The 25,605-nt window shown below is 33.8% G+C and overlaps 1 protein-coding gene across 4 annotated transcripts; it reads right to left on the reverse strand.

Moving 5' to 3' along the window:
- Positions 1-1,094: 1,094 nt before the first annotated feature.
- Positions 1,095-23,344, reverse strand: LOC116507392 (ribonuclease T2-like). Of its 4 annotated transcripts, XM_032215488.1 has the most exons (12): positions 23,220-23,344; positions 22,895-23,056; positions 19,729-19,917; positions 18,072-18,177; positions 15,950-16,010; positions 9,258-9,312; positions 8,646-8,703; positions 7,991-8,055; positions 4,551-4,664; positions 3,123-3,168; positions 2,693-2,767; positions 1,095-1,505 (listed from the first exon to the last, which is right to left on the reverse strand). In XM_032215488.1, exons 5-12 carry the CDS (start codon positions 15,996-15,998, stop codon positions 1,293-1,295), a joined length of 675 nt encoding a protein of 224 aa, XP_032071379.1. In that variant the 5' UTR covers positions 15,999-16,010; positions 18,072-18,177; positions 19,729-19,917; positions 22,895-23,056; positions 23,220-23,344; the 3' UTR covers positions 1,095-1,292. The 4 variants fall into 4 exon arrangements, with proteins under 4 accessions (XP_032071379.1, XP_032071380.1, XP_032071378.1 ...); XM_032215489.1 differs by lacking the exon at positions 19,729-19,917; XM_032215487.1 differs by lacking the exon at positions 19,729-19,917 and having other exon boundaries at positions 22,871-23,056.
- Between the last annotated feature and the right edge of the window lie 2,261 nt (positions 23,345-25,605).

The following is a 25,605-nucleotide window of genomic DNA, read 5'->3' on the forward strand; positions in this document are numbered from 1 at the left end:
AGAAGCTTGACATTTAAGAAAATTATTGCTATAGGGACCAGTTTTTCTCTCTCTCTGGAAAATGACATGGCCTTCAGTTAAATTATGTAACGCCAAATAATTTAATATGAATAGAAAGAAAACTGAATAGTATGTGGCTGATTAATTATCAACTCAATAGGAAAGTACAAAGCTTGAATCATTGCATCAATGAATATTTTAATGATATATAATCATGGGCAATTTTTAGGAAAGGTACTTCTAGAAAAAAATGAAAGGATAAGGTTCCACCACTCTGTTCCTTCTAGAGTATTTTACTCTTACATACACATTATAGCATATCAGTTTTTTGATGCTGAATGTTGATGTTGAATAGAAATAATAGAAATAGGAAGAAGAGAAGACTTTATTGGCCAAGTATGATTATGTGATTGACACATAAGGAATTTGTCTCTGGTACATAAGTTCTCAGTGTACATAGAAACAGCAAAGTAATATAATCATAAGATATGAATAGAAAATAGTAGAAAAGATGAGAAGCATAATAATAATATAGCCATACTCATAGCCATGGATAAATATCCTTAGACATAAGGCAGTATTGTGGTTATAAGGCATTTAGCAGATGGCACAAGGGAAAAAACTATCTTTGTGTCTAGTTGTTTTGGCTTGCAATGCTCTATAGCAGCATCCTGCGGGGAGGTGTTGAAGCAGTTTATATCCAGGATGTGAGGAGTCTGTAGATATTTTCTCAGTCCTTTTTCTGGCTCGTGAAGGATACAGGTCTTCAATGGAAGGCAGGCTGGTTGCAATTGTTTTTTTCTGAAATCCTAACTGTCCTGTTTGGTTGTTGTACGAAGCCAGGCAGTTATATGCTTACCATTTGTTTTGGGTTTTTTAAATATATAATATACGGCTCCAAAGGATGGCCATTTACTGTTCTGGTTCTTTGACTTTTTCTTAATGAATTCCTACAATCTTGTATTTGGTACACATTTATGCAAAAACAAAAAATTGGCAGATAAATAAATTTGACACAAACACTACAGATCACTAACAGATTGCAATTATTTGAAATTGATATTGATTTAAAAACAACCACCCAATAAATTGAGAAAAGTGAAAAATAAGCCAATTTTATTGAAGAAAGAATACATCATATACTATGGACAGCAATTTTAGCGAAACAAGCAGTCATCACAGTCATCAATCAAAACACAAAGAAAGTTCTTAATACTAGCTTCACAGATGCCCTGCTATATAAATCTAATGCATAATTGTTCCCCACCAGAATTTTAAAAAGTTCAACTTTCCTAAATTACAACAACATTTGCAACAAAATGTTTGTAGGTTTTCATATGTGAAGAGTAATAAGTCAGAGTATCATTACAAACTGACAGATCCTCTGATCTGTAAAAGTTGTCTTCAAGTGCAGAAGATAAACCAGATTGTTCCTCTGTACAATTTCTCAGAGTAAACTCCTTGGTAAAGCAGAATTTAATCTGGCCTATTACTTGTAGCCGTCCCTGAAGAAGGAAAACAAAACAACACTGTAGAAAAAGTATATAGGAAAGTTTATAAAGAAATTATGATATTTCAGTGGTTGACAGTTCAGCAGAATGAATTTAATCTTCAGAAGCCAACAGTTACAGCTGCATGATACTCTACATTTATAGTTACCAAAGAACACAATAATCTTAGAATAGAATAGAATAAAATAGAATAGAATAGCAGAGTTGGAAGGGACCTTGGAGGTCTTCTAATCCAACCCCCTGCCTAGGCAGGAAACCCTACACCACTTAATATCTACTACTTGGAATAATGCTGTTTTTTTTCAGATCAGAAATAGATGGTCAAGATATAAATTAAGTCTATTTTGACATACTGCAGTAAATTTTATGAACTATTTTGCTCAAAACAGAACTCCCAGCAATAGAAAAAAAGTCAGCAACCTTCTACATAAACAAACTGTACTTAAAAATGCATATTGATTTCTTAATTGTATTTTATTGCTGTTATAAATGGCATTAAAAGTATTCAGAATGAAGCTGTTCCTTGAAAATATTTTAAAAACCATATACCTAAAATAGACCTCAATATAGTTTTTGTCAACAGATGCAAAAGGCAATGCATTTTCTACTTAGGTAGAACTTTAGAAAATGTTTTCTCAAGTAGGGCCCCTTCATCAAATATACCACAAATGAGAATTGACAGAATCAGTTTTCCAAATGGCATTGGCTGCCACCTCATCAATGAAACAGGCAAACAAAGTAACCAAAAATGTCACTAGGTGAAGTCCAAAAAAAGACCTCAGCATTCATATTTTCTATATCATCTAAAAGTTATTTTAAACTAACTGATCTGAAATATAAACCTACAAAGGCACATTTGAAAAGAAATATTTAATCTACATATTGCCATAAACCTAAATCATATGAAAGCTAGCTACGTGCAGTTTTAACTTTCTTTCATTTTTACTTCCCATTTAAAGTCTAAATCTGGACAGATGGAAAGAAAGAAAGGCAGAGGGAGGGAGGGAGGGAGGGATTTTCATCATTATTGAGGGCAGACTGATGAGTCTGTATTGAAAAATATCTGAAAGAATGATTAAATAACTAATGTATTTAATCTTCAACTTCCAAATATTAAAACAATGTTTTTTAAAAAAGAATGATTAAATATTAACTAGACAGGCATTAAGAGAAATATGTACCTCTTCAGGAGGAATACACTGAATCTTTGGCATTATATTGTAAAAATTTTCAAGAGCTTCTTTGATGACTGTCAGCTGAAGATTTAAGCATGAAATAAATAATATAAAAAGAATAAAGCATCTGTTTAACAAAAGATGTGTTTTCATAGTCTAGAATTATGAAAACTCTGTATGAAAATAAGAAAAATAATAATACACAAGTTGTGAGATGAAAGTCTGCATTTGTAATAGAATTGTCTCTTTTCATACTTCTTCCCAAAGTTAACTCTTAAATTTCCTGAAATGAATTTTGATTAGATATGTTTGTTCTTCTAATGGAATTCTTCAGTGGAAAGACTTAATTAGATTCTCGTCACCACTAAGTATTATACAACGACAATTAAAGGCTACAGTTTTGCAGAATGCAATGCAGAGTGACCTTTTCTCTCACCTGATAGTAAGTAGAGCCTGGCGTTATCCCAACTTTCGAGAGAACACTGAAAGAGAAAGAACTCTTATCAAGCATTAAAAAGACAGAATTCACTATATACAATTAAACAACAGAGAGATTCATCATTATTTTCCCACATGTAAAAGATTACATAGAAAACACATATAAGACTTCAAGAAGTCAAATTCTTGAAATCTTCTATGTCTACACAGTATGTCCAACATTGTTTGACTAGCATTACATTTTGCTGCTCACTTTCTCTTAAAATTGTTATAAGGCCTATTGTATATAGCTGGAACATTGGGGTAATAATGCTGAATTGATAATCCATAGAATAAGTGAAACCTTACAATGTTCATAAAGTAACCCACTCATTTTAGGGCTACTTATACATTGTACACTGACAAACATTACATGACATCAATTTTCTAAAAACAGATTGAAAATTCCTGCTGTATCTTTCAGGGAATGCTTGGAGCCCTGAAAGCTCTTTATTAGGAAAATGTGTTATGGCAGACAGGTTTCTAGACAAAGCTTCTAGTTTATGTAGTTTGACCAAATGCAGTAATACAGTAGTACAGTAATTGTGCATATTTTACGATGTCCCATCAGAGAGGAAATTGAAAAGAAATAGCTAGCAACCTACAAGAATTGAGTATTTACAAAATATTTCAAATTATGCCAACTGAGACTATTTTTCCAAAATGCTGTGTTATCTCCAGTCTTCTTCATTATCTGTCTCAAGGATACTGTATATGCACACATATAATGGTTTCTTGTTTGATATTTATGACTAATTTGAGGAATTGCATTTCATTTATTGATCCACAATATCTAAATTTCTCATGTTCATTTAATATTTATATTTGATAATCACATACAGAACAAATGCTTACAGCCAGAATTGTCTTGGACTGGCACTTAGTGATGTCTGTACTCACCTATACTTACTTGTTTTTTAGCCCAGCTGAAAGGCGCAGCAAACAGATTGCTGCACCTCAGCTGTTTTGGCACGCCTCAGCTGCAGTAGAAGGTAGGTTTTTTAGCTTTGTTTTAACCTACTGCATGAGCGTGCAAAGTGCAAGCTCAGCGAACTGGTTGTTATCACAGGTTGAATCACTGCTATAATACCTAGAGTTGGGATCTTCCCACCAACACAAGAGACTCATGAGAGATCTCAGCAATACCAATAGATTCAAGACTAAGTGATGGTATAATGTTTTTGTTATGTATCAGCAACTTCCCTGAACAAATATTTTTCAACTTCTAACCTTTAAGGAAGCATTAGACTAAGCCCTACATACCTGGCAGACTCAGGATATAATAACCACTTTTATTTCTGTAAATAATGAAATACTGCATACTCCTTAACAGAGAGTCTTACATATAGTAAGAGTAGTAGTGACTCTGAGAAAATAATTTTCCCACCTGTTAAGGTCAATTTTTCTATAGAGTTCCAGTGTCTTCTGAAAATACTTTTTTTGTGAGTTAAGAGCCTCTAACTCAGCTGCACATGTCCCATGTTTTTCCCATTCATGTCTCCTATGTAAAGAAAAAAAGGTTAAAAAATAACTAGTATCTTGAAACACCAATGTATTTGGAAAACTATACAAAAATTCTGTAATCTTCTAATATTTATTTGAGAAGAAAATCTCAATTGTGAGTCTAGTCAAGATTCTACCACTTTGCTCATTGCATTGGAAATCTAGAAATTCAAGCATAAAGCCAGCTTTAGTAATTGTTCTTCTTAAGAGATACAGTTAGATATAACAGATCTAATGATAGGTAATATCTTTACATTTCTGTATGATAATGCATGTTTTGCCACTGTAACTTCTTTATAGCTTATTTATTATTTATTTAAATATTTTGACAGCTCAACTCCAATGAACTCAGCGCAACTCAAACTATTATTCCTTAGGGATGCTCTAAATCAAGGGTGCTTAATTCTGGCCCGCAGGGAAGAATTAAATGGAAACGGTGAAGGACCATCCCGCAGTGCCTCTGCCAGTGAAAATGTGTATGGCCCCCGGGCTCCGTTTTGGCTGGCAGAAGGTTTCAGAAGGCCATCCATGCCAAATATGGGACCCGAAGGCCAAACAAAACAAAAGGAGAAATGTTTCCCCTTTTGCATTTAAGCATCCAAGAATGGACAGGAAAGGAGAAAGGAAAGAGGAAAGACAAGGAAAAAGATGGGAAGATGGAAAGAGAGAAAGGAAGGCAAAAGGAAAGAGGGGAAGGAAGAAGAAAGAACAAAGAGGGAAGGAAGGAAGGAAGGAGGAATTCCTGCCTTAGCACTTGGCCACCAGCAGACGGCAAGGGTCCTCTAGAGGACAAGAGTTTGGCGCTCTCCCTGGTCACGCCTTCCTTCACTGGAGGCAATGGGTCCCCTCAGCCCCGCCCTGGCCACCAGCATGAGCAATGTCAAACGTTGGTCATGCCCATCCTGGCCATGTCCGCCCATCCCCCCAAGGTCAAACACAACCCTGATGCGGCCCACAATGAAATTGAGTTTGACACCCCTGCTGTAAATGGTACTCTAAATGTGTATTTTCCAAACTCCTTTGTATATATAAAATTATCCCCTTAGTATATATGAATGTCTTGGATAGGTCTCTTTCTGCTGAGAAAAGGATTTCTTTTATGAATAATTTAAATTAAATGACAAGAGAAGTGAAGGTGTGATGGTTAAGACACCAGAAACAGTTTGGAGTCTTCTGAATTTGCTTTTCAAAAGCAAGAAAACTTAGCATTTGAGAGAAGACATGCTGCAGTCATTTTTCGTGTGGAACTGGAAACTATGGAAACCACAAAGTGTAAAGAAAAGCTTTGTTTTTACTTTATCAAATGAAAAGAAAACAATCTTGTCCTTGTGCTTAACAAATAGTCATTTTGTAGCATATCAAGGACATTGCTACCAACTTGATGGACACACAGAATAACAAAGGTTAATTGTTGAATACATTTTTTCAGTGAAAAATGTCAGTACGGAAACTTTACTTCCCATCAAGGTTACAAATCAGAAAAATAAAAGCAGTTCTAGTATAAAACAGAAGACAAATCAGTTTATCTGTTCAAGTCTTAAAGCATTCATTTTTTTTCCTGGTGGGCTGTATTCATGAGGCAGACTTAAACAAAATATATGGCATCTTATAATGTAGTCTGCATTTTTCATTCATAATTCCTTACTTTTAATGCTGTGTTCATATATTTGTGCTTTATGGTATTGTGGTTACTACCAATGTGGAATTGCATTTGCCCTGCAAGTGGGCCACATTGCTGCAATGTGGTTACTTACAATCTGCTTAGAACCCACTCAAACTAAGGTAGTGTGCATGTTCCATAAACAAATAATATTAAAATAATTACTTAATTTCAACTGAACGATATGCAGCTGTATAAATGAGGATAATACATAAACAGCCATTTCTCAAAAAAATCTTCGCTTAATTGTTATTTCATGTTAGGGCTATGTAGTATTTTAGAAATGATTTGGAAAATGAGCTTTGCAGTTTACAGGAGTATGAATATAGTACCTGTTTGCAGTGTTTAAAGCAGCTTCAGTAAATTGGAAATAGGTGTTACATTTACACTCCTGTGCTCAACAAAGCACATGCTCCAGGGATTGTGTGACTGTACTCTCTAGTGACTCTGATTCTGGGAAAGTTGTGGCTCTTTAAAGAGTTACATAGTAATAGGCTATATATTATTGGGAAACGTCTAGCCAGGCAGAGCGGAGTCTCAAATGGGGGATTAGCCTGAATTGCTCCACAGGTCCAAGAGATTTTTCCCCACCCCCCTTTTTAAGTGCCATAGAACCTTATTTATCTGTTCCCATGAAAAGGCAAGCAGTCTGGGGTTATTTTTGTATAGTAGAGAGATTATAATAAAGTATTAACTCATTTTCCTTTAATGTCTAGTTTGGGCTTTTGTTATATGTACTTCTATTTTAAACAGAAAAGCTAAAGGCAGTCATAATGATGCAGCAAATTAAGGTTAAGGATCTGAACGATGATGCAGTCAGATTACTTCTTCATACTTTTTAAGCACTTTCCCAAGTGCTTAAAAATTACTTGTCATTGGTACAATATATTTGTTCATCTTTTAAAATAAGCACAAAAAGGTGCAGTCAAAATTGTACTTAGAAGAAATCTTACATGGATATGTTCATGTAGTCTCCCAAAATCAGGTAGAGCTTGGGGAAGCTTTTACCTTTCTTTACTGGGAATCAATGGATATTGCATACTAGAGCTCTGAAATTATTCAGATTTGATTCCAAAAAGTTGCTTTGAAGAGTACAGGGATATGAACACAGCACCTTTTTCTGAAACATGTGAGTTGTATCTTTTTCTGGAATTGTGCAGTAGCTGCAAAGGGCAGTTAATAATCCTAGTTAAAGATACATTTATGTTAATGTGCCAAGACAGTATTTGTCATGCTCCAAATTAGCTTTATAGAATTGGAGCCAAAGTACTCACAGTACAGTCAGTGTATTAAACATAATACAAGCTTAATGGATTTCTTTTCATAATCAATATACTGGATACTTTACAAAATAATGTAACAGGACATAATTAGTGCCATAAATTTTAACTAAATGTTCTTAAAGATGAGTTTGACTGAAAACATTAAAACTGAATTTTATAGTTGAACTCTCGTGAGGGTCAAAAATACCATCTATATGTCTAAATACAGTATGTTATTTGAGAAACCATGAATGCTGAAACAAACTAATCGTCAGAAATCCATAGTTTGTATTATCTGCATATCTGACTCCTATTGTTACCTAGGGTGTTTCATTTAGAAAGGCAACTAAAATTAAGCATTTATACAAAGCCATCAATAGGGTTAAATGTGACACAACTCACCATAAATAAGTATGGTTTGTATGTAGTACATCTGGCCAATATTCGTTCATGTCTTCCATAAAATCCTAGCAATATAAAAAAACCTATAAAATTAAAAAGCAAGGATATGATGCAAACTCCATCTAGATTTTTTCAATGAATGTTTCATTTTATTTTATTAGATTTTAATCTCTTTATTGTTTTATAAATAATTGAAGATGGAGAACATAACCTTTTCTCCACAACAGCCCTGTGAGGTGAGCTGGAATGAGAGAGAGTGACTGCCCCCTTTCATGTATAAAGTAGGACTAGAACTCATAACCTCTTGATTTTTAACCAGAACTTTAACCACTACATCCAACTGGCTGTATAAAATAGCCGCGTATCTATAAAATACTTCACACAACAGCTTTAGTTAACATGTGATTATGGTAATATTGGAACTTGTAAAGCAACTCTGCAAATTATTTAAAAAGGGACTCAAAAATGAATGACTCATCCTCTTTTTCTAGTTCCTGGTTTGGTAATAAACGTTTGCTGATTGAAATGTATTAATAAATAATACCACTTTGGCAGAATACCCTAAAGCTTTTCTGAGTCCAGTCAAATTCTTGACTTAATTATTATTATAGTTTTTCTTCAAGTACTCAGTACCTACAATTTATTTGATTCATACCTTAAGTTCAGATATATTGAAGTGCCAACTTCTATTACATTCTGCAGCTTTATCAGGCCTGGGGAAGAAGCAGAACAAAAGAGTGCAAAGGGTGAAAACCCAACTGTTCTTAATGGTAGTGGAATGCATTCTCCTTCTCTAATATACATCTTGTGAAATGGGAGACATCACAGGATTGTCTTGAGAAGAGTTAAGGACAGATGATATAGTACGTACCTTATTCGATATCATAAAGGTTAAAAAAATTGAGAACATAAAAAAAATTATATAATGTAATCTCATAGCAATTTAGCATAGAGATGTACAATTAGTGATTCCATAACTTCCTTTTTTGGGAGACAAACAAATCCCAGTAAATAAACCAAACTATTTATAAATATAAAAGGAATATTAAATTTTAATTTACCTAGAAATCCTGGTATAAGTGTTTTGATTCATGGATTACCATAGATTATTTATAATAACAAATCATTTATTTTAAAAAATCATTTATCATATAATAAAAACTTTCACCTTCTATGGGCATCAGACCAGAATATTTCAAATATAAGATACTATGAACTTAGAAAGACTAGCAATACAAGATTTTTTTCTCCTAAATTTATACCTTACCAGAATCCATGGATTGTCCAGTACATTGGTGGTTCTTTGCATTCATTTCGTTCATCTAGAGAAAATAATGGGCTATTAAAGGAAAACCATTTTTATGCAGAATGGGAAAAATAGGGTCTAATTCAGCTGTGATTCAAATTATTAATTCTGATTGTTGTTTCAATTTGTCTCAGATTTGATTGAGGCATCTGATGTAATGATTCAGCATGAATTCAATCTATTTGTTTTGATTTAGACCTTGGAGTCAAACTTTTGTACAACCCTAGAAGGTGAGTGTTTTAAGGAAAAAAAACAACAGAAATCATCAATATCCAATTGGGCTGACAGACAACCTCACAACATCTGCAAAATATAGCCAAAGTTCCTGTTCACAAGATAAATATGATGGTGGGCAATCTCAAACTGAGTATTCCAACACATTGTCCAGAAAAAAAAGCAGAATGTAATTTAAGCTAATCGTTTCCTGATGAATTAGAAAGAGGGACAGTTTCTTCCTGGAATGTTCTTATCCATCATTATATTTTTTTATCTACAATAATACTTACAGAGTCTTGATGTAGTTCAACAGTGCTCAAGTAAATAAAGATAGTGTGGAAGAATAATGTTTATTTTTGGAACACAGCAGTCCTTTTTTTACTTATTAATTTAAAAGACACTTAATTAACTGTGGGAGCCAAACTGTCGCCATAACAGGCTAGGTAAAATAGCTAGGAACAAAGAAGAATAGACAAAGCTATCTGAATTAAGAACCTAGTGGAAATTTACCAAGGCCGTGTCAAAGATAAGAAAGTGTTGGAATTCATTCCGGGTGTTTATGTGCAGGACAAGCCTCTGCTATCTGAAACACAAATACACAGGGATGAACAACCTTGCACCAGAAAAACATCTTTATGGCCTAACGGTCATAAATACAGCCTCATGTAACAAGAACTATGTGAACCAGCTACTCCCACACATGCCCTTTCTCCCCCCTATGCTGAGTTATAACTTTCTATCCCCTCTCTCCCCCTCTCAATGCCATGCAGCTTGTAAATCTTCTGTTCCCCCTTTTGCCCACCCCTTGCATGATGTGATTTGTAGAATGCTGTGAACTTTTATTAGTTTACTTATGCCATGTGTGATTATATATGCCTTTTGATACGTTCCTTTTTGATGACACTGTAACTAACTTTTTCTAATAAATACGCACTCTGAACAAGACAGAGATTGCCACTTTATCCAGACTGCTGCCTTTGTGTTTCATTGGGAAGCAGTCTTAGGAATTGGGACCGTGAAGTGGACCACTGGTTGGGGAGACCCTGCATCCCGCAGGCGTTGTCTCTTCAATTAACTTTAGTGAGACACTGAATGTGACAGTCAACCAAGGAGGTATCCCAAAGATACCTCTTTTAAATAATCTGGACTTAGACTGTGCAGGCCTTTGTGGATTATTTTAGAAAATACCTTCCCATAAATGGCCTAATAGTTGAAGCTGATAAATAGTATTCATCTCATTTATAATTATTCATAGGCCATATTGTAACTGGGAGAAAAAACCAACAATACAGTTTGATGCAATTTTTCCAGCTACCATTCTTTCTGGAATGTTACACTGAATGTGTATGAAGACTGAGTGGTGAAGGATTTGGTTCTACATCTGCTGTGCTATAATCTCAAACCAGTAAAATTATATGGAGATACTATTAGCAAGCTTTATTTCATCAAGAAGTGCTAATACTGGAAACCCCAGAAAATTGGTCCCATTTTCATAAAAATAAAAACACTGGTAAACTATTTGAAAATAGCCTCTTCAGAATACCTAGTATTAGAAAAAAAAAGTTGATAAAATCAGAGTAATTTGAAATTTATCTAAAATTATTAATATACAATTTATCTAAAATTATCTTCATTTGAATTAATACTTTGTCATATGAAGTATTCCATTTAATGACAAAATGGACTGATAAGCCATGGGTGTTTGAAACCAGTTGTATATTTCTGGTTTTAAGAAAACAACCCTGGGTAAGAAATGTAAAATTTACGCAAGCCCAAAATCTGAGGGAGAATTTCTACAAGATGTTTTAAAAATGGCATTTAGATTCTAAAAAATTGGCTTATATGTATCCGAACCTACAACCTAAATGCTGGAGATGTGATTGTGCTGATGCTACGTATTATCATATATGGTGGACTTGTAAAAAGGTCAAAGCATTTTGGATAAAAATATGGTGGATTATGCAAAATATCCTTAAAAAGGGGATAAAGTTTACCCCTCAGTTATTCTTGTTAGGTATAACTACTGATTGTACTGTTATAGAGACTAATTTGATTTTGAACCTAACAATGGCAGCAAGACTGTTGGTGGCACAATACTGGAAGAAGGAAGATCTGCCTACTATTCAAGACTGGACATTAAAAGTAACAAATTTAGCAGAGATGGCTAAAATATCAGCATACCTCAAGGATCATTCAGACGAGAAATATAAGCAGGAGTGGAGAAGATGGATTGATTATATTCAAAATAAATATGGGACTAAGAAACTCCAGATAGCCTATGATTGAATCAGCAAGGAATGACATAACCTGTTTAGAGTTAGCTTAACAAAAGGCGAGTTAAAGTACAAGTGGGGGATGATGCTAAAGTCTGTTAGTTTATTTTAGAATATGGTTCTTAAAGATTTATACCCTGTATTTGCTCTGGGAGGTCGGGGGGGGGAGGTTGGAGGGGAAGGTGGGTTTGGGTCAGAGAGGGGAGGTAAATATTTGTAAAACCTTTTTTAAAACTTTTAATAAAAAAAAAGAAACTAACTCTGTGTTATTCTGACATGGTCCCTATTTGTCAAGGCTTTTTTTTTCTTTAGCGCTTTTTAGAAGCATTTAGCTTACTACTAAGATAAGTAAAATATTCTACTTACTCCTTATATTAAAAACAACCCTTTTAGCCTTGCAAACCTTTTCTGACCACATTCACTGCAATGGTCACCATGCATGTAAGATGACATCTGGGACCAAATAAAAATTAACCACCCTTACAATGTTGTTCTGAATGAAGGTTGGAATTGGACATGTGCATGTCTCTGAATATTATTTCACATTATTCTGAAGTTGTCAATTTTATTTATAATATTGGAAAGGTAATTATTAGTTTTGAAATGGTTGCTTGTATTTTATGTTAATATTGACTGCGAGCTTTGCAAAACTTTCTGATATAACATACAGATATAGCAAATAAATGCTTTGAAATTGAATCCTTTTTCTATGAAATTATTAATTTCTTTTAAAAAGTTATTTTCTAAATATAAATGCTTTCCTATTTTTAAAAATGGCTGTAGCTGGCTCTTATGTGGAAGACTATCACGTAAGACAATTTAATTGAAATCCAGAAATGGAGAACATATAGATCCAAACCATTTTGGTAGGGAGGAGTGAATTAGAACCCCATCTAGGTCTAGTATATAAAAACTATGTCATTTTTAAAAAGTCCCCCCCCCTTTCAACTCCATCTCACTACCCATTGCAGCCCCTACCTTTCAGAGCATGCAGTGCACCATCTAGCTACCAAACTCCTACTTTTGCATTACGATTTAAGTTGGTTTAGAATATGGCAATATTTAAGTAAAAACTGTGGTTTAAAAGTAAACAATCTTCTTACCTGGTTTTTAAGGAAGGCAATACTCCCATGTTAGAATTGCAGAATGCTGTAAAAAGTAGTAATTGTTTAACAAAACCCTCTGGCAGGCAATTTTTCATATGATAAAAGAAAGTTGTAAATCCTATCACAACTGTTTTTTCCTCAAAACATTTCTTAGGCTACTTTAAATATGAGTCATAAAATGCTTGCCATTTTTTCATATTCACCAATATTTCATTGAACTAGCAGAATACCCTTCATTAAAAACAAACTCAAATCCATTTGCAGTCAACAGTAAGTGTTACATTTATTTTGGCAAGAGAAGAGCAGGAATTCAGCCAATTTTGCGGTAGAAAATAAGTGGGGAAATTCATTGCTTTCAAGAGCTCAGTCCTTGACTATGGCATCAGAGACACTTAAAAGCAGAAAATATTTCCAAGTATTCTGATCAACAGTACAGTTCAGAGAAGCAGTTCTGAAGCTTAACAAAAAGTCTAATGGAAAAGATATGCTCACAATAGTCAGTGAATGGAGATATAGCTTGGCTTTTCTACAAAGTAACCAATATTATCACGTGGTACCTTGTAGGTTTTGGGGATCTCAATGTCTATCAGTGCTGAACAATGTAGCAGGGCAAATGTCAAAGTACAGCAGGAGGTCTATTCCAAAAGAATGTGAAGACTCTACTTTTATTCCAGCTTTTGTATTAGGTTAGGTGGTATATGTATCTTTATAATGGAGGTTCTGGTAAATTCCCCATTGAAATACTCAATGTGTTTCAGTTCTTAATATTAGCAATTCCCAAGATTATTTTCTGCTCACCTGAAATTCACATATTTTTAATTGCTTCAAATCTTACAGCAAGAACAAAAGGAAACACAGATGATGAATCTTAACTTCTTAATATAAGATGACAGGATTTTCCTGTACAGTATATGCTTCTCCTTTTATGATGTAAAGAAACAAGAAGTTTCTAACAGCCCTTCTTTTTTTAATTTCACCCACCAATAAAATAAGTAGGTTTCACTGCAGGATATCAAAGCTGTTTATAGTTGGATTTGTTTGAGCCTGAAAACTAGACTTTCCTAAGAAAGAGGTAATTTGAAAGACATTAGACTCCCCATGTCAAAAGCTACAAGCAAGAAATAAAGGCGCTTTCTGCACAGACAATAGATGTATTCATGGAATGAAACTATTTAGGCTGCATCCACAAGATGCCCATTATTTCCACTAGATATATCTTCAGGCCAGTACGCATATTTTGTCAACACACAACTGAAGAATTCAAAAGATGTCTTAAATCCTGAGTCTGAGCTCAAGAACTTCCATCCAGATAACCCATGGAGGTAGCATGAAGTGATGCAGTAAATAGTGGCAATATGCTCAGCCCCCATTTATCTGATACGTCTATTGTAGGACCACTTTCTTCCAGGTAATGGGGTCTATTCAGTGCCTATTCTGCAGTATGGATTTAGTTGCAAGAGTGACTGGAGTTCCAATTTCTGAGTCCCCTTTTTCCTTTTTCTACATAGGTTGAGTTAAGCTGTTATAAAAACCCTGAAATGGATGAATCTGTCCTCCACTTAACATATGTAATTGAAAGCATAATAAAAAGGACTCATCTGTTATGCTTCTGTCACCTGATGATATGAAAATTTCTTACCCAGTGAAAATCCAGAAAACCACTACATAGCAATCACAATATAAAAACTATAATTTTCTGCTCTCCCTTAGTGGTCTACAGGTCAAACATCAACTGGGTTTACCCAAAGTTATAAGGAATAAAAGAATTCAATTGGTCAACACTATGACAGCAGTGAAAAAAGGGGAAAAACTGCAGGACATATAAACTGTTTACATGCACACACACATGCACATTGTTTATATGCACACGCTTGTGTGTCTTCAGATCAGTTTGAGTCCTGGCAATTGCAGTTTTCTTGGCAAGATTTCAGAAGTGGTTTGTGACTGCTTCCTTCCTAAGGCTGAGAGAAAGTGATTGGCCCAAGGTCACTTAGCTCACTTTGTACCTAAGACGAGACTAGAACTCACAGCCTCCCAATTACTACCCTTGTGCCTTAACAATTACAGTAAACTGCATCTTGTGTACTAACTAAGGAAGCTGCCATGTAGTAGATGATATTTGTAGGCCTGGAATTTCAGCCAAGGGAATCACAAATCACAGCCTTTAAAATATCATATGCCTTACACCTGTATGGACAGCAGTGCAGTATGGACCTTTCTGGGATTGCAGTAAGGATATTCTTGGGGTTAGCAAGATTTAGTCTGGATGATTTCCTGATGGCTCTGGAATGGGAGCATAGTAAAGGAGTTGTACGGATTTACTGTTTCTTTTGCTTTAATTATATCTGTGAACAATCTGGGGATTGAAAAAGTAATGCTTAGGCGGTTGCTGTTTCCAGTTTTATGAGTTTTTAGGAGGTTTATTATGCTGATATGGGTATAAGTTTAATTGGGTTTCTTTTTTTGATTTGTATAACATCCAAGAATCTCATATGCTATAAATATTAATGTGACTTATTAACATTTTGTGATCCCTTCCTATGGGACACATTACCATTATTACTGTTATTATAATAAAATGTAATACTGTTTGTGCTGTGATATTGGACATTGCTTTTTATTACATCTGAAACAACTGAATTAAAAATGAAAACATGACATATTTCTCCAACTTCAGAAGATGATATTCTGAGATCCACCTCTTCTCACATTGTTTCAATGTGGATAATCTTATTTGAATTTGTGTAAGTCAGTGACAGGAAACTATTTTTTTAAAGGTGTACATGTCACTTTGAGATTGGCATCTGGTTTCAATAAATAATACCTTAATTCTTCTAAACGTTACCTTCTTTGCAAGGTCTGATTTTTAAAATTATTTGAAAATTCAGAACAATTCCTCATGGTTAAATATAGATATTTAGCCATGTGCAGCGGCCAAAGTTTAAGATCTCAATAATTCTTCTTATCTCTTGCATCCTCTTCATGATACAGCAAAATAAATATTTTAATATAGGCATACAGATAGCAAAGTAACTACAGCCATTTAAGAAGATCTTACCATGCATACAGTCACTGGCCAATGATGAACTAAGTATAATTTTTCCCATTTATGATGAATACTGAAACATAAAATATTTAGAAAGAATATTTAGAAAGTTATTCTAACTTTATTGTCATTTAAATGTACACTAATTGACATACATTAAAATTATTTTTTTAGATACTAACATTCCAAAGGCATAACACTTCAGTAGTAACATTTTCCTGGTATAGTTCACACATAATGCTTTATCAAGGATTTTTTTTTTTTTGGCTAACTGTAAACTATGAAGGTAACTACAAACTGTGAAGTTTAGCAGTACACTTCAAATTAAAGTCATATTTCAAATTGGTTTACAATGACTAGCTTATTTAAATAACGGCTTTTGTCTGAACCCAAAATGCTGATATACTCCACTCCTTTTTGTTTCTATAATCTGCCATAACCTCTGAGGTGCAACATAAAATACAGAAACCCAACAATTTCTCTCCAAACTACTACATTCTTTCTGGCAATAGTATTTAAATTGTATTCATCTCAGTTTTACAACCTTTTTTGCTGTGTTCATAACTGAATCACTGTGGCCATTAAGTGAATCACATGGTGATTAAGTGACTCCAGCTCCCCCATTGACTTTGCTTGTCAAATGCCCCTTGGGAAAAGTGTAAATCATGATCACATAACCCAGAACACTACAACTGCTGTAAATACATGCCAGTGGCCAAGTAGCCTAATTTTGATCACATGCCACAGGGATCTTAGGACAGCTATCAGTTTGAGAACTGGGTATAAGTCATTTTTTTCAGTGGGGCATAATTTTGAACAGTTGTTAAATGAAGAATTGTAAATCAAGGACTATTTACACATGTCTTAATATTCAGTTTCCAACAATGACAACATTTACAGTGGAAACCACAAACATATAGATGAAGATGCAGTTAGCTCTATATGGATCGATAGAATTGAATTTACTCAATATGCTAAGCCAGAATGAGTTTGACATATTTACCTTTGGCTTAGCTTGTAGGTAAACCCTCCCTAGTGTCTTATGAACCATGTTTAATTGTTTTCATGTTGTATGAGTGATCTTACTGTAGTTTGTTAATAAAAGTGAGATTAAGAAAACTACACAGTGAATTATCTTGTTGTATGAACATAGACTAATGTTGTCCGATCATGTCACAAGCATTTGTCATATTCATACTGAAAAAAAACCTGAGGTATTTCATTTTAGAATGGAAAAAAACATAATGCAATTCAATAAACACATTTTTTCAATTCTACATGAGCCTTATTCATAAAACAATAATTATGTGCTGATAGTTTTTGGTGAAATTAATACTGTACTTTTAAACAAAGTATAATTACATTTGTTCTATGGTGTTAAAACAACTTTAATAATAATCCATTATACAATTGCAAATACCCTTATTGGAGAAACCATGAGCATTGTATCAGAAAATGTAAACTGGATACATATATTTTAATTTACAGCCAATTTTTTTAACCACAAAAAGCAATTATTTCCTCCTTCAAGGCCTTTTGAAAACAAGGAATACAAAACATATAGCCTTCAGATATTGTTGAACTCTAGCATCTAACATATCTAAGAACATAATATTAGTTTAGTCCTATAATGTCTAATCAGCCAATTGTGTTGTATAGTCCCAGGTTCATTTGATGAGACTGATAGAGGAGTGAATCGTTTTACTGACTTCCGAGTCTTTAGAGGCTACCTTTTAACATTTTATTATTATTATTTTCTTTTGCCAATAAACCTTGTTTTCTAATCCTGGAGTATAGGAGCTAACTTTAATCTTTTCCTAAGTTCATGATGCAGACATACTTAGTTGAAATAGCAGGCAGAAGCACAGAATTGCTAACAGTTGATTCCTGCCAAAAGAATCACTTCCATTAGTCAAACAGGAAGGTGCCTTTTTCCATGTCTCAAAATTACAATGGAAGATTGATAAATCCCTAAACTATATTTAAGAAAAAGGCAGAGGGAAAGGAGAGCTAATTTCCAAAAATGGGCAAACTAACTGGATGTTAATCTGTTTGGTTACTGGATAAACATTTTCAGGACTTCTTGTAAAATTAAACGTCATTGTCTTTAAAATTTTCATTTCATGTTACTTACCTATCAGCCAATAAATGTGTAGCAGATCCACAAAACAGAGCAAACCAAAAACATTCAACAAGCAAACCATAAGTAGTCACTGATTTCATGTTTATTTGCAATATATCTATGAAGGAAAGAAAAAAAATGTAATACTGATAATTATTTTCTCATTCATTCAGAAGATGGAAAGCAAGTAGCTTGTTTTCCATCAACAAAATCTATATTATTACCCTTTAAATAAAATATCTAAAAAAGATAAAAAGTTATATAAAGTATACATGTTTTAAGTTTCTAATTAGAAACAATGATTATGATTATAACTTTAGAAATCTGAAGGAGTCTGGTAGCATATTTTCCAACTAACAGATTTTATTAAAAGGTACAGATAGTAAGTGGACTGTAATCTTGATAGTTAAGTCATGCGATCATAAAGTAATGTAATAAAATGTGATGTGATTGTCCCACTTAATGATAGCAGTTCCTAGTTATCATCATTAAGCAAAGGTCATGCAGATCATTAAGTAAGGACTTTACATAATCACAACTTCTGATTTCCTGAAAGTTTCTCCATTGACTTTGCTTGTGGGAATCCATCAGGAAAGGTTGCAAATGGTGATCATTTGACTATGGGACACTGATAATCAAAAATCATAATCATGTGACTGACTGCAGAAGTGCTGTGATTGTTCAAGAACTGGTCATAACTACCACTCCTTCAGTGCTGTTACAAGTTTGAAGAGTTAGATTTGTTGTTAAACAAATACCATCTGTTTAAACATTCAGGAGCAACATTTTATCAGATGCAAATTTAAATTGGAGTGAGGTGGAGGTGAAGATAGCTTGGTTATGTGGATACAGATTAAATAAAGGTCTGTAACAGTGCTGTTGGTGTAGATGTTGGGGCAAAATAGGTATCTGATGAAGTAAGCTGTAACCTGGGAAAAAAAATGCTTTTTAATAAGGTATGTTAGTCGGAAATGTACAGTCAGATGACTGCTGATTTTTTTGCTGCCATAGATTAAGATAATTGTACTGCTACAATGAATAATCTCTGCTAACGCAGAATTAGAATGTCAATTTATGCAAGAACATTTTAACACTTTACCATAGTTATCTGAGTACATAAGTATTTAAAAAAACACTGATAAATAAGGAAAAGAATAATTTACATCACTACTTCTTACAACTTATCATAAAGGTTCTTCTGGACAGTAAATCAAACAGCAAGTTTTTCCTCATAAAATACATTAATAGTAATATCTACTTAAGAATGTTTATTAGAAATATATTAAAGAATAGCAATGCCCTTTATAAGTTTTCTTGGCTATTTAGACACTCAGAAATGTTATTTCAGCATCATTGTATTGGTAAACATTCCAATCCTACTGCAGATATGCAAATTTACATGCAGAGTGATATCATGGAATATATTAGGTTTCTAGTTTTCCTTCATTTTGCAGGTTATGGAGTACTACATGAAAAAAAATGCAAACATCTCTGATTCCTTTGCTCAGACAGGTCCTGAAAATGATATGACAATATAGTATTGCAGTGTTTGAATAGGCATTGAAGATGTGATTGGCAGGGTTGGATAATGCTATAAGGACTCTTATCATTTGACATATTCTGGGAAGATATCCCAAACCAATAGTGAGAAAGGAGAAAGCATTCTTACACACATCAGATGTCACACCTGTATGGCCCAAACAATAATCTGGTTTGTGTATAATACTTGTAACTATATGACTTTCAGATGAATTGCAGATAACTGATTAGGGTTCCACTGCTGTTATGGACAGCGGACTGCTCAGAAAACAGGAACTTTTATCTATGCGTGGTGTACATGGAACAGATTGTAACATATCTGTTTGTGGTTAGAATAAATAAAGGTTTAATGGAAAGGATGTAGAGAAAAATGTTAAGTCTCCTGGGTATTGGCAGACTTCACTTAAATAGCACTGTAAGCATGCAAACACAGATACCAATTATAACAGATGTTCTGTTTGTTTTGTTTAGCAGTCAACCTCTGATCAGAACATATGCTAGAACAGAATTATTTTCAAACACAATGAAACATATTAGGGCAGAAACAATTCCTCTTATTCATCATTTATTTCGGTGCTGTTTGCATAGTTTTTTTTTATATTCTTGTGTTCTCTATTATTCTGACTACACTAATTGGACAGACCTTTAGTGCATTGACTATACTAAAAGTAGTTTCCTCAAAATATTAACGTTATTGACTTGATCTTGCAAATAGCCTTTCACAGATAGAAGAGCACAAGTTACTTTTATGGGTTGAAGAGAGGAGGAGACTTTATTCTTAATCTGTATTTCTAGTACTGTTCTATAAGTAGTACTGGAATGCTGAGGCATGCACTCACTATTATTTTGCTGATTCCTTAAAAAAATAGGAAAGTTTCAACTTCCCCTTTCTTGTGCAAAGAAGTTCATCCTGATACTTTTAGCATTCAGTTTCCTCTTTTTCCTTGAGTTGCATGTAACAATATAGTTTATGTCTTAAGTGGTAAAAAAGACAAACATTAATAAGAGTGCAATTATTAATGCACTGTTTTGGATAGGTTCATCAAATAAATGCTACAGACTTAATATCTTTAAAGGATATTCAGTCATTTCTTAATTTGTCAAGAAGCTCAATAATTATTTAAGGTCACTCATCTGTTCATTTTGCTTCTATACAATACCTGTTCATTATAATACTTTGGTTTTTTTAAAAAAATTTGCCTGCATTGTTTCTTTTTCACCTTTTATATTCTTTTTGTTCTAAATTGTTTACTGTTTTGATTTCAATGATGTTTGCCACTGCATTTTAATTCTACAGTATTTTTATCTGATTTGCTTTAAACCACTATGAATTCTTTTGATTCAGCAATATATAAACAGAACAAAATATTGTAAAGAAATATTTACAAAATTCATCAGGCTGAATGGAACAAGTACCTCCCCGATTGGGAGGAAGCCTCAAACTAATTAAGAAAAACTAAAAAGCTCATTGTATAGAATACCAACTGCTTATTGGAAGAAGCTAGGATAGAGCCAGAAAACTAGGAACAAAAGTAAATGGAATGAGGAGGTCTGGAAAATGACAGAACTGATATAGAGTGGTATAGTGTCCCTTTTATTTTATTTTTTGCAGATCTTAGTGGTATAGATTAAAAGGACAAAAGAGATTACGAAGGGTCTCCTGCTTGGGCAGGGGCTTGGACTAGATGACCTGCAAGGTCTCTTCTAACTCCATCTGTTATCAGATATGCTTTATAACATAAAATAGCTTGGTTCATTGACTGTAAGCATAACGTATAAATAAAAATGTTATGTTTGAACCAAATCATTACTTTTCAGCTCCAGCTTTGGAGTTAATCAAGGGGAGGCTTGATTTGTATTGCTACTTGTTGCCCAAGGTGTTCCAATAAATGGAAAAGCCAATCTCATCATTCTGTTGCAGAAACAAAGGAAAACTCTGGGCTTTATTCTACTCCTGAGTAGCTTGAATACTCCATATAGAAACATTATACATTGTGGCATTGAGTCAGCATCAGCAAGGTACTATCAGATGTCCATTGTTGCAATGATCAATTCTAAACTGCCCTGCTGAAAGAAATTTTGTTTTGTATCAATCAATAGGCAAGATACACCCCCCCCATCAGTCCATGAGCCACTAAGCCATGATAAAGTGGATTACGGAGCCCTCTCAAGCATAATAAATCAGTGCAGATAGTCTGTTACATTGGCTGTACAGGTAGTCCTCAACTTACAACCACAATTGAGATCAGAATTTCTGCTTAAGGCAGTTTTTCATGCCTAATTTTATGACTTTTTGTCATGATTGTTAAGCAATCCCTGCAGTTGTGAAATGAATTGTGTGGGTGTTAAGCTTCACCTGTGGACTTTGCTAGGAAGGTTGCAAATGGTTATTACATGACCCCAGGGCACTACCACTATTGTAAGTATATGCCTATTGCCAAGAGCCCAAATTTTGATCATGTAACTATAGGGATGCTATGATGGTTTTAAGTGTGAGGATTAGTTGTCACTTTTTTCAGCACTGTTGTAATTTTGAACAATCAGTAAACATATGGTTATAAGTTGAGGATTACCTGTACTTGCAGGTCACACAGAGAAATAAACTAGCCAGCCAAATTTTAGATCAGTGTATCATACAAACCCACTTGGTATGATTACTTTATGGTTCAGTTCTTTGTATAACCCCCCCCTCCTCATATTAGGTTAAGTAAATCATGCTACTTTAGCTATGGGCAAGTGCTATGATTTAACCTTTGCTATGGATGCCTTTCAAGATTCTGAGGTTAATGTAGTTAGACCAAGTTTGTTTTGAAAGGTTATTTATTGCTTCATGTGCACAAATGGTAAAATAATCTTTCAAAGCTAACTTGGTCTAGCTCTACTTAGTGCCTTGATAAGGCAACCAGAGATCTCGTAGAGTGTACCATATATTTTATGGAAGTATGTCTATCATTGCCATTTATCTAATAACTTAACTTAAACATGCAATTATGCACTAGTTCTTATCCAAGTTTCAGCTAAACAATACAAAAGAGTTCTGTCAAATTATACAAAACGAAAATTCAAGGCATTCAGAAGAATATCCTGCATATTTTAAGAACACGTCATGGAAATTAATTTCCTAAAAACATAAAAACAGATTGAAGCAGCAAATTCTCAAATATTATCCAAAGGTTTTTTTTTGCTTCAAATGAAAGAAATATGGTGTTATACTGAAGCAACTGGGCTATACGCTAAACAAAGGCTACTTCACAGATTCTAAACGCACAAACCTGAGAAACCCTGTTTCTTTTTACCGAGACTTATCGAAGGTTATTCAGAAGTCATCTCTGATAAATAAAGCACTGATTTCTCTTCCGTCCGAAATGAGTTCAAGAAAAACCAAAATACAAATCTTCAAGGATCCATTTCTTATAACCTCTTCCGGATAGTTCGCCGTATTTCTCGACGGATATATTCTAGGGCAAAGTATCGTCATAAAATGTTTCGATACAAAGTCAGCTTTAGGTGCTTTACAATTAACCAATCCGAATTCCGATTTTTTTTAAACAAAGCCGCACGCTAATCAAAGAACTTAAATTATCCCTAATTAAAAATCCACTTCAAAACAGAAAGACTTACAAGATGCACACTTCAGGAGCTGAAGGTTTTAATTAAAGTCAAAAGCCTCGAGACTTTGTTTTGTCTGGCTTGCGAAAACCAATCAGGAAAGCTCGCTCCCGTGTTAACTTTCGCTTCCCTATAGGGGCCAGCACTTCCGCTGCGGAATTAAACCCCGCCCATTTAACTTTCTTTGCGTGCTGGGTGGAGGACAAAAGGGATTTGTGCTATACACTGCCTTAACATTGTTAATAATCGCTTGTCTTCTGTTTGATTGATATTAAACATATGTACATACCTATTTGTAAGACTAAATCTATGTACTTTTTAAGATGTCCTATATCCCTGCTGTAGAAAGTAGACTATGAAACACAGTAATACCATAAGCGATTGTCATTTTTAAACTATTGATAACTTAAGTTTATTAAATCAGTCTAGGTTTTTTTTAAAAAAATATATCAGTCTAAGGATATTTTTAACTCTAAAGTGAGTGTATGCTAGAAAATGTCTCCTTTAAAATTGGTGGCAGTTTCAAGCAAGCATACAATGAAACAGTCTGATTATATGTAATTAATTATCACACATCAACTCTAACCAATGGGCTTTGCCAAGTCTGACATCATAAATGTGCATTTTGGTATTTTTTGTGAAACTGTTAAAGGCTATATGTTTAATCTATAGAACGAAGTATTGGACACATTCTATAAATTCTATAAATATTTTCAAATATTTAAATAACCAAAGGAAGACAAATGTCTTGTATCCAAATGTACTATTCAATCCTAGCCAGTTTGATTATTGAACAAACTCGGCTTAAACATAAGTATATTGTGTAGATACAAACTGTATCTGATTATTTGCAAGCTCGCAGAATCAGAATGAATTATAAGGAAGTTTAATTCATATTTTATAATGGAGATCTTTTTGACACAGAAATGCTGAGTTTGTTCAGCAATATTTCTGATTTTTCAGATGTTTTCCAAATATTTTGAGAAATGTATTCAACTTTTATTTTTTAAGAGATTACTGTTACAAACATGAAACAGCCAAGTACCTATAGAACCCATGAATTACCTCTAAGGCAGGAGTGTCAAACTCACATTGTCACGAGACGTATCGGGACTTTTTTCCCCTTCGCTAAACCGGGTATGGCCATGGCCCGCTCTAAGGCATCGCCACAGTCTTTATAGGCCTTAATGTTTCATTATTTTCTTTTATTGCATAATATTTAAACTACTTAGGCATCTAATAGATCATGATAAATTTAGTGAAATCTCTGAGGAAATTGGCAGGAAATGCCACTAGAACATACACACAGAATTAGTATAATTACAAACAATCTACAATCTAGTTTGGAAAAATGAAAAATATAAATAAGCAATACCTCATTACTACCTCATAGAGTTCAGATAAAAAATAATACAAAATAAATTGTCACAGAAAGTTTCAGCTAGTAAATAATCTTTGCAGTCAGATTTCTTTGACAGATTTCTTTGAATATTGTTGCTTTTAAAGATTAGGACATGTATTTTTAGTGCCACCTGCAGCATGATTCTAGAAGTAATAAATGCCACATTTTTATCAGAAAGATTAAAAACACATTAAAAGATTTAACTTTCATTACCCAGTATCATGCAGAAAAATTAGACATATCCCAGTAGCATAGAGTTAATCTGCACTACTGCCTTTGGGGGAGGCATTTCAACATTGTATTGAGAGACACAGTTTAACACAAAATATTTCAGCTTTTGTTAAAGACTTGGAGCTTACAGTGCTAACAAAAGTTGGATCTTTTAGAAAAGTTTGTTCAAGCTTGTTTGTACTGATGAAAATCCTTAGACTGTACACTTCAGGAGCAGCTAAATCCAAAGGAATTCAAACATTTTGGAAATAAAGGCAGTTGATCAAGCTGATAAATAATATTCATATTCAATTAAGTTTCTATTATGCATTTATTTACTGGAACAATTCTTCTCTTTGCAATTAGAAATTTCATTTATGGATCTTTAATTTAAACTATTGTTTTGTGATGCCACATTTTTCCCTTAGGTCTTCAGCTACTTTCAAATTGTAACAATAGATATAGGTGCTAGACACACAGCCAACCCTATGCATATTTGAAAGTATATTAAAAATGCTCACATATTACATCCATTATAGTGCACATTTCAACATAAAAGTCTCTGAACATACTTATCTGAAAGGTCAAATCATTGTCATCTATACTTTTAAGTTAAGCTTATATTATTTTTTCAATATTTAATTAGCTTTTTTAAAAATGAAAATCACAAATAGTACAATTAAATACATATTAGAGATTGGAATGCTACTTACTTGAGAACAGGTCCAATTGAATTATTTGTTGATTACATCAAAGTATAATTCTCCTGATAGCAGATAAAAGAGG

This window comes from Thamnophis elegans, chromosome 4 (genome assembly GCF_009769535.1).
Source record: "Thamnophis elegans isolate rThaEle1 chromosome 4, rThaEle1.pri, whole genome shotgun sequence".
Taxonomy (NCBI): Eukaryota; Metazoa; Chordata; class Lepidosauria; order Squamata; family Colubridae; genus Thamnophis; species Thamnophis elegans.